This window comes from Antedon bifida, chromosome 2, assembly GCF_963402885.1.
Source record: "Antedon bifida chromosome 2, ecAntBifi1.1, whole genome shotgun sequence".
In the NCBI taxonomy this organism is placed as follows: Eukaryota; Metazoa; Echinodermata; class Crinoidea; order Comatulida; family Antedonidae; genus Antedon; species Antedon bifida.
Window position 1 is genome coordinate 2,095,213 of NC_136227.1, and position 16,542 is coordinate 2,111,754.

General features: G+C 28.8%; 1 protein-coding gene across 5 annotated transcripts in view; it reads left to right on the top strand.

Moving 5' to 3' along the window:
• The window catches only part of LOC144835327 (syntaxin-like), a 28,674-nt gene extending 14,032 nt beyond the window's left edge, over positions 1-14,642 (top strand). Inside the window, exons 9-10 of one of the 5 annotated variants that reach the window (XM_078690412.1) lie at positions 151-261; positions 12,292-14,642. In XM_078690412.1, coding sequence (XP_078546538.1) covers positions 151-261; positions 12,292-12,369 — 189 coding nt within the window. In that variant the 3' untranslated portion in view covers positions 12,370-14,642. Of the gene's footprint in view, positions 1-150; positions 262-359; positions 471-4,665; positions 5,439-6,090; positions 9,857-12,291 lie in introns of those variants that run through there. The other 4 variants (XM_078690413.1, XM_078690414.1, XM_078690411.1 and 1 more) reach the window with 4 other exon arrangements.
• The last annotated feature ends 1,900 nt before the right edge of the window (positions 14,643-16,542 follow it).

Genomic DNA, 16,542 nt, shown 5'->3' on the forward strand with positions numbered 1-16,542 from the left:
GTATATCAAAGTAGTGCCCGTAAGGTAAGGTGACGAAGGTCACTTGAGGTCTATCAGGTCAGAGGTCACAGCTATAGTTTTCATCATTTTCACCGCTTTCTTTTGTGTGTTCTTTCATAAACGTTCTTCTCACTAATATTGCTTCCATAGGGTGAGATGATCGATCAAATAGAGTTTAATGTAGAGCAATCGGTTAATTACATAGAAACGGCAAAAATCGAAACAAAAAAAGCCACTATTTATCAAAGCAAAGCTCGACGGGTAAGTGAAAACGAAAGAAATAACGCAACTAACAGATCTTCTGTTTTTTTTTTCTTATATTCTTTTTTACTGCATGGCTGCTTACATGGGTTTGGTAGGGCGAAATGATAGATTTAATTGAATATAATGTTGAGCAGTCAGTCAACTATGTTACAACAGCCGTTGCTGACACTAAGAAGGCAGTAAAGTACCAGAGCAAAGCACGTAAGGTAGGTACATTATAGTAATACATATCTGCACCAGACATTGCACGAGATCTCTCTATTCTTCCTGCATTGTAAGTATAAATGCTTTTCCTTCTGTACTTCCTTTGCTAGTTACTGATTTTGTGATAGATTTAATGAAAAGAGATTCAAATTCCTTATAAAATAAAACAGTACAAATTTATTTCCCATTTATAGTATAGACGATTTAGTAACATAATGCTCCACCCCCTTTTGAAGTTTGATAAACAAATATAATGAATTCTTCAATTAAAATTCTTTATGGAATATGTTTTACTTTTTTAGTAAAATTGTGTAAAATATGATTTTGAACCTCTTTTTTATTGTTGATGTAGTTACCTATGCATGATGTATCTGTAGTATAAATCTATAGACAAATTAGGAAAAATATAGGATAAATATAGTACTTATTAGGAATATTTCATGCCTAGCTCACCTGGATAAACCGACAATAGCCAATGCTCTCCAGAGGGGCTTGGTTCCAAAAATTAAAAATTCCTAGAACACCCCTGTACCATAATGGAGGACAATTAGTTTTCAAGTCTTTTTGTTACTGTATTTGAATAAAACATTTTCTTTGTAAGTAGACCTATTTTTCAATCAATATAGTAATAATGTACCGTATTGAAAACTATTAAATTAGTAAACATATTTTATGCATCTGAATTTTGTGTATCTTTAAATAGCTGACATTATTAAATAGGATTTGTTATTCAGTTGATGTTGATACAAATATATTACATTTAGATGATAGTTGTTTGTAAATCAACCTGCTTGATGTTATTATAAAAAATGTGAGCATTTAAATGTTTTTTTAACTTCTGGCTGCCAAAATTAAAATACTTGTTACAAACTTTGTTTCAAAGTGTACAATTTATACTATTACATTTCTAATGTTGATGAGGTCAGAATGTCAATACTACAGGTGTATAGTAAATGTTGGAAGTAATAGCGCCCTCAACGAATCTGTACTTAAATTTGTTCGTCAATTTTGGCAGTCAGCATGTTGAGGCATTTCAAAGAAATTTGATGTGTAGATAATATTTGTTATAAATATTTGTTTGTAAGGTAACATTGATGTTTTTATGGTTGGCATGGTGACCAAGTACAGTAGCAAAGTCTTGCAATTGATTTAATTGTAAAGTAAAATTTATTTAAAATTATTTTTAGTTTTTCTTTTAAGCAGTATTTGATAGTGACTACAATAAATGATATAACATTTAGAAGTATAATAATAGGACTAGTTAAAATAATGCTAGGGATGCTGTCAACTCAACTCCGTTACTGAACTCCTGAAAATCACAAACTAAAGCTCTGTCTACACTATCAAACTAGTTTGACAAAGAAAGTGTGATATGCCCAAATATGTGTGATATGACATCACCATGTCCATATATGGGCACATCACTTTTTTTTCACATAAAGTTTGATAGTGTAGACAGAGCTTACGAGTGTACAGATATTTTAGCTTTAGGATAGTTGACTATATAAAATTTATATTGTGATTTTGTATGCTTGTTGTATGTACTTCCCTCTCTGACTATCCCCTGTAAATTATCATTATGTATGTTCTGCTTAAATTACATATTTGACATTTTTGTATATTACATTTTGAAAATATTTTCACCATGATCACTTGTAAAGTTAAAATATGTTTATTATGATTATAATGAAGTTTCATTTTTCAATATTTTTGTTTTATTGAATGACAGTTTTTCTTCTGTTTTGTTGAATGTTTCCATCTTTAGTGTTGTTTATTCAATTTGCATGTTTCAGTTGTACTTTTAGCTGTTTTTCATGTTTTACTGTACAGTGGTTTCATCCAAAATAGAGGGCTGGAGAAGTATTTTGAGAAAGAGGGAGGGAGGGACAGTTTGAACAAAAGACATTGTTTTCTTTGTTGTTTTATTGTCTTAATTATGCCAAGCAAAACAAATTTCCATTTTAAAGTGGGCCAATAAAATTTCTTGAATCTTGAGGCGGGCCATGCAATTCATAGCCTCGACAGAAAGAGCTGGCCACCTAGACTTGTTCGATTAATTTCTGCATCTCTTGTTGCTATAAGGTAATATTGTATGGCTCTATCAGTCTGTCCACAAGCCTATAATTAAAACATGATTATGACATGTACAGTAGAAGAGATGGTATGTCCAGTTTCTGTACAGCGAATTGTCCGGAATTAAGTTTCCAAAACATTCCCAAATAATCGTAATTCTTGTCTTGTTCGAAAAATGTTCTCCGTTGGTCTCCACTGTTACAGTATTTTGTGTAGAATTATATTTATAGTTCATCTATTTGATATATTCACTTTCAATTTGTAAGTTTTTTTAATATAATTTATTTGTACGCATGCTATGCACATTCATATCTGCACTGTTTACTACGAAAATCAAACAATTGCAAGATTAATTTTTAATGTACCATTTTTTAAGATACTCTACTTTTCTTCAAAAATGAGTACATTAAAAACAAACTTATGATTTGTTTATGTTTATTAAATATTTATATAATATGTGATTAGATAAAGAAATTGTGTAATGTAGCTGCAAATAGATTTGTAGTACAAAATGTATGATGTACTAATAGTGTGTATATTTTTAATCTTTAATTCCCTAAATAGACATTGTTTTAAATCCAGTAGTATTCCTTGCTTATCACTAGAAATGTGGCTTAATAAAATTTAATATTGTATATTAAAAATTACTTTACTAACACTTTATGAGAATTGATGGTTTCCTCACTATATTCTAAAAAAAATAAAAGAAAAATTAAATTAAATTAATATTACTGAAAAATAAAATTCTTGCTGACATAACTTCACTAGTGAAAAGAAATGCTTTTGTAGTGTATGTTAAATTATTCTGAAGCACTGTTTGTTTGAGAAATGTTACTTACCATCTTGGTTCCACCGGTGCTACTGAAAAGAAAAGTTTGTGTGCTCTCAATTTTTGTGACTTTTTGTGACACTATTAATTGTAAAATAGTGAAAATTTAGGATTCTGAAAGTTATATTTTAAGGGAATTTCCATATTATGACTGAGTAAGGTCATGACTATGACTCAATAAGTTTGTTTGTATATAAACAAAAAATGACAATCAACATAACATACGGTATTCAGGAAAACCCAATTAATCTTTATACAGAATTAGTTTCCACTGCGGTCCAAAAAAAGTATGAATATTTAAAAAAAACTAAATATTATAGATTGTGAGTATTATTAGAGAGTGAAGCTCTTTCAATTTAAATTATCATTCATAAGATATTAAAATTCTAAGAATATTTTAAATTGCTGATTATAATTGAGGAAACACATCAATTCTTCTTATAATTTGTGTTTAATAATAACTTTTTATAGTTATATATAATAAATATTGTGATTTGTGGCCGCTTTGTGATTAACAAATTTAAAATTTGTCCAGATGCATAACAAAAAGAGAACTTCCTGCTGATATTGGGTAAAGTTAAATAAGAAAATAAGTCATTATTTATACTAAATTATTCATATAATAAAACAATTTGGTTTATTTATAGAATTATTTAACAGAAGCAGATGCTCATTAATATCAACTGGTATTTCCAGCTTGAAGGGCATCTATAAAATAATGCTGTTAAAAAGTTAAAGCAAGACTTAACAGTCATTGAGAAAGCTTTTGGAAAACAGATTTGAGATTTTCATTTACACACCCAATAATTTAATGAAATTGTTTAGTTGAATACATTTTTAAAAACAGGATTTTTTAAAAAGTAATAAGAGGACAGAAAAAGTATTCCAACAAAAAACCCATTTCTTCTGATAAATTTGCTTGCAGTTCTCTTTCTTTTTCTTTTCTTGCAGAAAAAAATTATGATAATTTTGTGCTGTGGTGTCTTGTTCGTAATTATAGCGATCCTTATTATTATCTTAGTACCTTCGCCGTCGTGATTAGTTATAAGAACGAGAGAAAGTAAAACTAACTTTCCATCTAGAGCTAAATCTTTTAATGAACTGTGAATGTTCATTTCTCATCTTCACTAAACCTAGATGGGAAAGTCAAAGTCTTAATTTCTCTCCGTTTCCTCTTTCTATGTATTTTTTGTAACCCTGTGTTAGAAGATTTTGAAAACATTTGTCGTTGTTTCACAAGACTTGGAGAAAAGTAAAAGAAGAAGCTTCTCCATTCCGTTTTTGTATCTTTACAGAAAAAAATTATGATGATTCTGGCTTGTGTGGCATTGATTGGTATCGTTGGAGTTATCATTATGTCAAAGGTTGCATAAGGGAAATATAACCATTTTATAACACTAAACAGAAGGCAGATAGATCAATTTATGATAGGTTTAGTAAGATGATGTGAAGGCAGTGTAGGAATAAGATTCAGTAATAACGATTCTTAAGCTAAATTATTCTACAGGTATTGATGATCGTGAATTCAAAATCAGTATTTTTTGGTTATTACATAATTAATCAAATAACTTTCAGATATTATCTGTATATTTATGAAAATTTTCCCCCCACCAACAAAAAATAAATTTTGCTAAACAAAAGGGTTTCATCATTAAACCCTTTCCTTTTTTAAGAGGTGGTCAGATTCTCCTGTGATTTAATATTGTGAAGTTGTTTTATAGTATATGTCAACAGATAGAACTTCCAATTAGTGTAAATTGCTTCTTTCAACTTGTTAATATAGTGGATGATATATACCTACTTTGAATGTAAAACTCTATTCTAGTTATTTAGCTGTTCATATATCTTTATTGGCTTTGTTTTCATAGTCCAATGATGAGCTGTATATATCAAATGAAAACATAAAAAATATAACTTTTTTTGAACAAAATATTTGCAGTATTGTCTATAGGTAAATTATTGGCTAATGTTAATCGGTTAATTTTTAGCACAAACTATGCAGTACTGTTGTTAGAATTTAGTCAATTTGTTCCTGCCTTTAGCTAGTATAAACTTACCCATCCCAAGGTTGCTAAAATTGTTATAATAGAAACTTCAACTTCTCAAATTTGAAACTTTCAATATTTAAAGATTAGCCACAAGTATTCTTGGTTTTTCGTTATTTGTATTGTACTTAATTTTTGGATTCTTTAAATTTATAAATTATTTGTAAAAGTGTTTTCACAATGTTAGTTTAAGTTGTTGAGTGTATCCAATACTGTAAAGTAGTAATCTAATAACATTATGCTTTGTAAACAGTTTTTAACTAATGTAAGAAACATTCTTTGTCAAGTTGCTTGCTTAGCTAGTTGCTCTTTGTAGCTAGGTGTAACGATTATAATGTGATTCGTTGATCAATTACAAAAACCTGCTTAAAATTGACAATAATAACTTCCCACTAATGACCTTTTTGGCTTGCTTTTTGAATAAACAAACGTTACTGTGTGTTTTGGCTTCTTGGTCGTAATACTAAAGTATTCTACATTGTATCTTAATGTCTAAGATGGGTAACAAACTCTATTTTGTATAACAATATAATTCTTGTGTTTCTGTTCCTGTACGAGAACTTATATGTGGAAATCTTTGTTGAAAGACTGTCATTTACATAGTTGTTCTGTAGAATTGTACGGACAAAGCCACCTGGGTTAAAGCCACCTGGATTGTAATTTATATCTTTACAGAAAAAACTCATGATGATAGCTGGTTGCACAGTTTTAATCGGCTGCCTCGTTGGCTTTGTTGCCTTAAAGTTCATGTAACATTTATTACTGATTCATATGCTGTGATTCCAACAGAAATAATAAGTGTAATTTGGAAGTAGTCTGCAAGAAATTTAATCAGGAATTAGTATTCTTGTTTGGAAAATATTTAGAATATTAGATATTTGTGAAAAAAATTATGTTAACCTGGTGAAATAGGCCAGGGAGATCCCTGAATAGGCCTATACACTATTTATTATTGCAAACTACAAATACTGGTATACATTTTAGAAACTTAGATTGAAAGTTGTAGCAATATTTTATGTGCCCAGGTTTGTCCTTTTTGGCTGCCTATACATTTTTTCCAAATAGCTATAGCCTGTACTTAAAAATGCATAAGTTGAACAAAGTATTGTCATTGGTATTTATAGTATAGTGTTCATATATTGTCTGCTGTATTTAAATATTTTTTTTAGTAGAAACTATGCAGTACTGTAGTTCATTTGGTAGACTTAGAAACTAACTAGAAGAAAAAAAGCATATGTCCAATGTTTCAAGTGCAGATTTCTTTTTATCGCAATGAGTAACATTTGAAAATAAGATACATTTTGGTTTGGTAAAATTTACTTGTTTTGATTTTTGAATTTTATGTTTAATAATGAATGTGGTGAAGCTGCTTTTGTAGAGTGTTAGACTCCATGGTTTAATTATTTCAATTTCCTGCATGTAATAATATTTTCACAAAACTTAATAGTTTAAAATTGTCGGTAGTATTACTATTAGTAGAATTCATTTTGTAGTGCAGAGTCGCCATATCCAAGAATAGGAGAGATAGTTGAATATAGTTATCAACATGTTTATAAATATTATGTAATATGTTTCTTATTTTGTGGATGCAGAATATATTTATTACAACCCTGAAATCACCCACTAGTAGCGATATAAATTGAAGCAAAATATAATTATAGTTAAGATTACACACCAGATTCCAAGCTGTACGTTTGACAAAGATGGACGCGTCACTTACTAATATGCCAAAAAATGTAAGTCAGAAGTGAAGTCATTTTAGAAGTCAGGTTGTGGGTGCATTAGTTATGTTACCAGAATGCAGTAAGTTTACAAACTGAAGTCTGAGCAGAATAAGGCTGTAACATCTATGTGATGCTGGTAGTAATCATCTTTGTAGTAATTGTGTCAAATAATAGAAATTATGTTTATTTATTAATTTTTAAATACGTTGTTGAATCCATTAAATAGGAACGTTTGTTTTCAGTAGTGCAGAAGTTATGGCTTAAAGCGCTCAATACATATTTAACAATTTTCTTATTAATATTTGTGAATGGTTGTGGTATAATAATAATAATGTTAGTCATCTGTCGTTTTTCAAGATGGAACGTAGTAAAATAAAAATTTGTTTGCTTTTCTAAACCAGCAAAATTCAACCAGAAGTTATGAAAACTTAAATTAAGATACTTAAATATTCAACTAAACATATTTTTTACAAAGAATTTATTGTTATTTTCGTTAGATAGATTAGATAATTTAATAATTTATCTTTGTTTACACATTCAATTTGATGATTGTCCTGGTGTCCGGTTCCAATATGATTATGGTCCAATGTTAACATTATATAAAATTAATTACATTTGTCATTTGTTGGTGAGCTATAAGTAGAATGGTATAATTGTAAAAGATCATTCATTTATCTGGAATTATCAGTATAGCTTGTTGTAAAGTTTAACATTTTCCCATAAATCAAAGTTATTGCAACATATTTTGTTAGACTAACTTTACCACCATTATGTTCCATTTTCTACAGATCTGTTCCATTTCTACCAATCTATTTTCCGTCAAAACTCAGTTTCCCACTTTCCCAGCAACTTTAATTTTCTCAAAATCTTGTTTCCCAGAAGAAAACTTTTCAAATCTGTTTGATTTTTTCCAAATGTGTTTTACTTTTTCTGTTCTTCTCCAGTTTCCCAGAATTAAACTCTTCAATTAAGAAACTTTGGTTCCTAAGAATAAATCTCTAATAATAAAAATGAATCTTTTTTTTAAATCCATTTTCTCCAAATCTGTTGTATCTTCTTGCTATGGTAAAGTTCATGTATACTGCTAAATGTTGTTGAGACTAAATTAATAATTAAAAGTGTGATTATTGGTGTACATAAACCATATAAACTTTGTGGTGATTAGTTACAACTTTGTAATATTCAGATATTTCATTTTGTGTTCAATAATTCAAGATAAGAGGCAACATCTTATTTCCCTTAACATTTTTTCTCTTTTTCATATACAATATATGATGATTGATATAGTATAGTAAATGTAGTTTAAGCCTACAAAAATAATTAAAAGTCAAATGTAAACTATGTATAGATTATTAGTGTAAGCTGTTTAAAACTGCTCTGTATAAACTATCTTTTGGACTATTTTAGTAAATGTGTTTTCGTTTGTGTTAGGTTATTCTTTTTCGATTTCTTATAAAGTAGATTTTTAAACAAGTTATTAAAACTAGAATTTCAGTAAAGTAAATAAGTTTTTTTTTTCAGTTTGCCAAGATTATTTATTTAAAACATGTTAAATAGTTTACAACATATTAATCATGTAGAAAAATACAATTTGAATGTCGTCAACTGAATACTGCTGTAGTCTGTGCTTTTATTTCAGAACATTTTGATTCAGTAGATTGAGAAAAAGATAAATGTCCCATTGCTTAATGGAACCAAAACTATTTTCATTCTCTGAAAATGTGTGTAGTCGTAGATAAATAAGAATTAAGTTAATCAATAACAACAAATTTACACATTTTAACATATAGGTACAAGGTCTAGTTTACACTGAAATGAATCTGTGGCATGTTGGGCTTATACACACTAAGATCATTGCCTTAAGGTCTGTTTACATGATGCACTGGATCGTTTCAATGCTATTTTTTTTATCTATCACACATCACACTTATAACAATTCTTTTTTATTGAAGGATTACATACATGTGACTACATAGCTGTTAAGTAAAAGGTCGTTTTGCACATACTTAGAATGACTGATAGACTCAATAGCAGTGAAGTCATGTAGTGAGAGAGATTATTCCCTAATTATGTTCATGAAACCTTTCTAATATTACTACTCTTTTTTTAATTATACTGAGTGTAAATTTGACCCTACAATTCTTCATGTCATGTCAACTCTACAATTTCATGCCATGTCAAAACTCTACAATGTCATGTCATAACTCTACAATGTCATGTCATGTCAACTCTACAATGTCATGTCATGTCAAAACTCTACAATGTCATGTCATGCCAACTCTACAATTCCATGCCATGTCAACTCTACAGTGTCATGTCATGTCAAAACTCTACAATGTCATGTCATGTCAAAACTCTACAATGTCATGTCAACTCTACAGTGTCATGTCATGTCAACTCTACAATTTCATGCCATGTCAACTCTACAGTGTCATGTCATTTCAAAACTCTACAATGTCATGTAATGTCAACTCTACAATGTCATGTCAACTACTGACTATTTTTGCTCTGTAAATTGGCATTTGGGCCTTAGCTGTGTAGTAAAATACTATTATTAATATTATTATTGTTATTAATAATATAGCAGAACAATATAATAAATAAATTGTATGAAAAATTATCAGGTAGTTGTGATAATTGCAATTAAATTCCTTGTTGGAAATGAGAACACGTGTTTTTGTGTTTTTTATATTCTCAGATTCATACAGTATTTTGTCCGTCTGTAAATTGTTATTCCCCATTTCTTGATTACAGTATAAAAACAAATCAAATAGTGTTTGGGAGTTGTTGCTTAAAGTATATGTAGAATTATATTTATTATCATTTTGTTTTTGTTTCTTATTGTCTTCTACTTATGTTCTTTAAGTTATTAAATTAGTTTTAGATTAGCTAGTTTATTTCATGATTTAATAATGTTTCATCGTAATAATCATAAGTTTGTCAAAAAGAATTATAGTGGTATAATAGCGTTGGTTAATATGCTAGCCTATCAATTCTACTAGGCTCTACCATAGTGCTAACCATTCCCTCGTTGTCTCACCCGTTGATAACCCCTAATTAAGCTTTATTTCTCATCCTTGAGAGTTACTGTACGTACTTGCTGTTCAGTAAGTGTCGAAGTAACAGTACAATGTTTAGTAGTGAAAAATGAAACTATTTGTGATGTAAAGGAGCACATATGTGGTAAGTTTAACTTTATTCATATTTAAAGAAACATTAAATAAGCAGCATGGACAAAAACAACTAAATGATAAAAGGTAAGAATTCTTCCACCATTCTTGTATAAACCTATTGTTTCTGTAGTATAGTATTATATTTTTGCTTTTTGATTTAGAATAGAATTTCATTTAAATACATTTTGCTTAATTCACTCAAATTATTAATTTCATCAACAACATTTGTTATTTGTACTGCCTTTTTCAAAAAATAACTTTAGAAAAACATTTCAAAATTATTATAAAAATATGTACTGCAGTGGATGCAGTAATGCCATATTAGTTCTTTAGTAAGTAAACAATTACTTACTGAAGAAACTAGTCAATCACCTATTTACTTTACTTTTTAACATTTTCTATTATCGGCTTTTATTTTATTAATTAATCTTTGATAATACTTAATTTTTGTACACTATATGTTTTTCTTTACTAATTCTAAACTTTTTAATTCAATATTTTCTTGGTTTTTTTCTTACTTTTTAACTCATGTTTAAGCTCATATCATAATTTTTACATTTTAAATACCATTACAATTAAACAAATGTTATAAATGATAATGAAATCACCATCTTCAGGTGGTGCGGAACCAGTGGCGTAAAGCATGCGGTTCCTGGTTTAGGACACCTAAGTGGCCCTCCAATTTCCAACGCTGGAGATCTCGGAAGTTTTTAGCCTTTTCGGCATATTTTAATTCCTGTTTTTTCCTCTGGGCACTGCTCATGGGCCCCTGGGTTTAGCCAGTGAGCACTCATAGCCGTTACACTACTGTGCGGAACATAAAATAAAATAGCCTTCTCGTAACACTGGCTGATTTCTACATGCACTTTGTCTTATATAGAAAAAATTCTACCTATTGATAGCGGTTGGTGTTCTACTTGGTCTCATTGTTATCATTGTGTTTATCAACATTTAATCTCATCGGACCATCACATTATCAATGTGTGTTTAACATTATACAGTATAACTTGCTATTCAAGTTATATGCTATATAAGTATATGCATGGCACGCTAGCAATAATGTTTGCGCATGCCTGTCCTGTACCTTCTCATGCTTGATTTAAAGGATTATTTTTAATATAATGATAATGATTATCTTAAATAATTATTAAAACTAAAATGAACTTAAGGTTAAAATAAAAAGGATTAATATTACCCAAGAATATGAACATAATATTACAATTTTTTAAATTAATATTAATACAAATTAATACAAATATAATGTAATTAATAAATAATGCAAATGTCTTTGAATTAAAAACGCACAATGAGTTTGTACTAACAAACTAACTTACTAATACTGTATACGCAAGTATTTCCTTTAACATATAAAGTAATAAATTCCTACTCCAATTTCTTTGAAGGAATGGAATGTATACTTAGTTTTGGTTAGTTATCAGAACAATGCTTACTAACTAAAATGCATTATTGTTTGCATGCTTATGTCATCTTCTAAATCATCAGTTGAAAAACATTTTCTTCATCATCATCATCATCATAATTATCATCAATAGTATTATCATCATTATCATCATCAACATTATCATCATTATCATCATCAACATTACCATTATCATCATCATCATTATCATCATCAACATTATCATCATCAACATTATCATCAACAACATTATCCTCATCAATATTATCATCATCAACATTATCATCAACATAATCAATATTATCATCATCAACATTATCATTATTATCATCATCATCAACATTGCCATCATCAACATTATCATCAACAACATTATCATCAACAACATTATCATCATCAACATCATCATCAATATTATCATCATCAACATCATCATCATCAACAACATTGTCATCAACATTACCAACATCAAATAAGAAAACACATTTAGGCATACATATTCTTCGTACATTTTAAAAGGTTTTGTGGATTATGTGTTATGTTATATTTCAAATTGCAGAAGAAGTTCTATATCGCCTGTTGTTGTCTTGTACTGCTTGCTGTCATAGCAATCATTTTACTCATCCAATTCGCCTAGATCAAGATGGATACCTCGCATACATTACACCTGCCTACTACTCATTTGCATATTCACCTGTCAACGCTTTTTATTTCTGCTGCGTCAGTATATAGAAACAAATTATTGTCTTGTAAATTTGAAATCATAAAATATTAATATTTTTTCAATATATTTATAAGTAGTCATGTATACTGTAAAAGTCAGTTGCTTTTCAAAAACCAAAGATAAATATGTTTTATGAACAGTTTCATTTACAAAGAAACATTGAAATGTTTATGATATCATCTATGCAACAACTCATGTCCCTTTTTGTTTACTTTACTGCTGTAAAAAACAATTTTGATATTTTGAGATGTTAATCATTTATAGGTATCAATTTAACACAAAACAATTACGAATCATTAGTTGCTAATCATCAACGATCACTTTGGCAAAATTGTAGCTCAAAAGACCTATGACATGTCAGTTCCCAGAAATTACTGTATACAAATGATTTGGTGGCAATATGCGAGAAACAAGATATTTTATTGCTAAATAACCAAACGTGCCTTTTTTCTAAACCAACTTTTATAAATTTGTGTGAATTCAATTATGAACAGTAAAGTTAACTGCAATTGTGTTTTTTTTTTCAATTTACTCTTTCTTGAAACTTTACAATTATTTTAGTGATTAAAACAAGACCAATTTCTAACCATTGTTACCAACGAACGACCTACTTTGGTGCTACACTTTAAATGTATATATTGCTAAATTTTAGTTGCCAATTTTGACTAGTAACTTGAATGTACATAACATTCCACGGTGCGCCATGAGTACGTTAAATGATCTTTCAATCTTTATGTCTATTTTGGATTATTTTAATAATTGCATTAATCATGGTTATCCACCAATAGTATATGAGTTTATAAAAATGTTGGAAAGCCATTAACTTTGAAGAATAAGATAAATAATGATGTTTCTTATAGCTGATTCCGCAGATTGTCACTTTAGTCAGTAAAATAGACATTAACATAGGTTGTTACAACACATTACATAAAACTAGCAATCAGAGGTCACCTAGGTCAAACGATTATTAATTAATAAAAATGAGTGGGTGGTAAAGATGTAGAAATGTACACGACCCATTCTTATTTAATCAACAGTAATTTATAATTGTAGTTAACTATATTAGTTTTTACATTGCGATGGATTTTATTCCAGTTGCTTTGTTTCTGATTTCTTGACGTCTTCATCTATTTTATTGAATAAAAATAAAATAAGTGGGTGGTAAAGATGTAGAAATGTACACGACCCATTCTTATTTAATCAACAGTAATTTATAATTGTAGTTAACTATATTAGTTTTTACATTGCGATGGATTTTATTCCAGTTGCTTTGTTTCTGATTTCTTGACGTCTTCATCTATTTTATTGAAGATTATTTTAATTAATTTCAATTATCGAGTAACACTACCAATATTTGTATCTTTATTATATTATAATATTTAATAATAATAATGTATTTTGTATGTTTTTAATAATTAAAAGTATTATTACGCTATTAGAATTACTCATTATATTTGCTCCTATATTTATTTCTATTTTATTCTGATCTAAACCAACAGTACTAAAGTACAAAATACATTGTTGAACTAAATAAACAAATGATAATAGTAAAAAAGATATGAAGGAAAAATATCAAACGTTTAAAAAATTATAATTCAGAAAGCTTTAGTTGGTTAAACTTAAAACATTAGTTTTACCAGGAAAGTTGCCCTGGTTGTACAATTTACTGATCGACATAAACTATATCGTGTTTAGAGAGCGCCCCTTATCGACAGTAACTGAAAATAGCTGACTGCCATCTGGTAATGTCATAGTTAATACGTCCCGATTTCAATTCAAATTTTAAACTTTCTTGGTGCAAAACTGATTTTTTTTTTTTACAAATTATGTCGTATTTTTGTCACTTTTGTCGTTTTGATCTACATACCAATAACATGCTTTTATGAAATGAAACTTTAGTCTACAATGTAGTTGATATGGGGTTTAAAAAGGCACATCGCCTAAACTTTCCCATTATAACTAAACTAAACTAAACTACAACACTGAAGATATAAAATAACGATAGTTTACTAAAATGTATTGGTTATACTTGTCAGGTGAGTGTTCCAATTTGAGTGTAAATTTTATATTTCTTTACTCAATATTATTTTATTATAACGATAATGTAAAGTTGATTTTGTTTGACTTGTGTGTAGAATTCTTTTCAAAGATATGTATATAGATATTAAAGTATTCTTTCTATATTACTTGATCGGCAATCAGCTTCATACTTTTTGTCTTTTGTCATCGCCGTTGTCATCATTATCAAATTCATAATCATGGTAATTTCCACTAACATCACCAACAAGACGTTACTAACGTATCGTCATCATTTTCATCATCATCGTTATCATCATCATCGGCATTATCATCATCATTATCATCAGCATTATTAACAATGTTATTATCAACATCATCATTATTTTTGAACATTTTCATCATGATCATCATCATTTTCATCATCATTATCATCATCAGCATTATCATCATCATTATCATCAGCATTATTAACAATGCTATTATCAACAACATCGTCATTATTTTTGAACATTTTCATCATCAACATTGTAATCATCAACATTGTAATCATCATCAATTTGCATCAATATCTATCAACATCATCAGAACTAACATTATTAACAATGTTATTATCAACAACATCATCATTATTTTTTAACATTTTCATCATCATCAATTTGCATCAATATTTATCAACATCATCAAAACTAATTTTTGGGCCGGGGGAACGAATTTTGTTTCGTGATATTTTGTTGTTACCATATATAACTTTCAACCGTATTTATCTTTATCGCTGTGATCAATATTATCACCTTTGTTTTCTATCATTTTCATCGCAATTTATTCAAAGTATTCGTTAAATGCAAGTTTGCGTATATTTATCAAGGAAGATCTATACCACATCTTCCACTAATTGCCGCTTGTTTAGTGTAGGCTACTGTAATAATACTGTATAATTATTACTGTACGATATATAATGGTAAGTGTTTTTTATTATTACATTTTTTCTGCTTTTATACTATACATAAATACCATCTTCATTTTGAAACTCGCACTTATGTCATTTCAGCATTTCCATCGTGATTCTGACCTGTTAAATTGTATGTAGACATTATGAATTTAAATTTCAAAGAAAAGGCATCGTAATACTGTAATTAATAAAAGCAAAGTATATTAGTCATAATAACAGTTATTAATTATCTGTTCATTTCAAGCTGTTAATTAACATTTTGTTTACGTTTGTCTTGACAGAAGAAAATTTACATCGCAGCCTGTTGCTTTGTGGCCATTGGACTAATAGTCTTAGTTGTGCTGCTCATAATCCTCTGAAAAAGGAAACATGTGTGCATTCTACGTAAAGTCTACGTTCGAAGATGCGTTTCCGAGTTTGTTAGTGCGTTCAGAGGCTTTGGTTCAGAGGTTTCCTTGCAATGTGCGTCATTTATATACTGTGCGTCAAGATATGACGCTCAACACAATGAATGGAAACAAAGTCTAAGCAAATCTCGAAATGTACTCTAATATATGTTTATAGGACGTCTTCAGCAAATTACTGTATATTATTATAGTGTGTATTATATCTATTCTACATTCCATTGATAAGTACCGTACTAGGCCTATAGGTTAATATTTGCTTATGTAAAAGTAAACAGTTGCAGACAGCTATCTTTAATTGTTAGTTTGTGCTGTGTGACTTTGTGTTTACCACTTTGTAAATTATTTTAATATTAAAATAGATTTTAATTTTATATTGTCGAGCAATTTATAGTAAATTTTAAAGTTAATTGTTTTATCATCATACAAATAATGCATGTTTATGAGTTGAATATTTTCATGAATTGAACGATTGTTTGTGTTCAAATGAACTTTGAATACATATTTTCTTATTATTTGTTATCATGATTAGTGTGTGTCCACACCATGAAAATCAAATAAACCCTTGGCAGCTTTGAAAGAATAAGTCCGCCGACATATTTCTATTTGATTTCAGTGAAATATTGACATGTTTGAAACGGCGTGCCACGACAAAAATTACAAAATAGATCAAAAAGATAGACAATAACGTTCACACCTTCTATTTATTTTAAA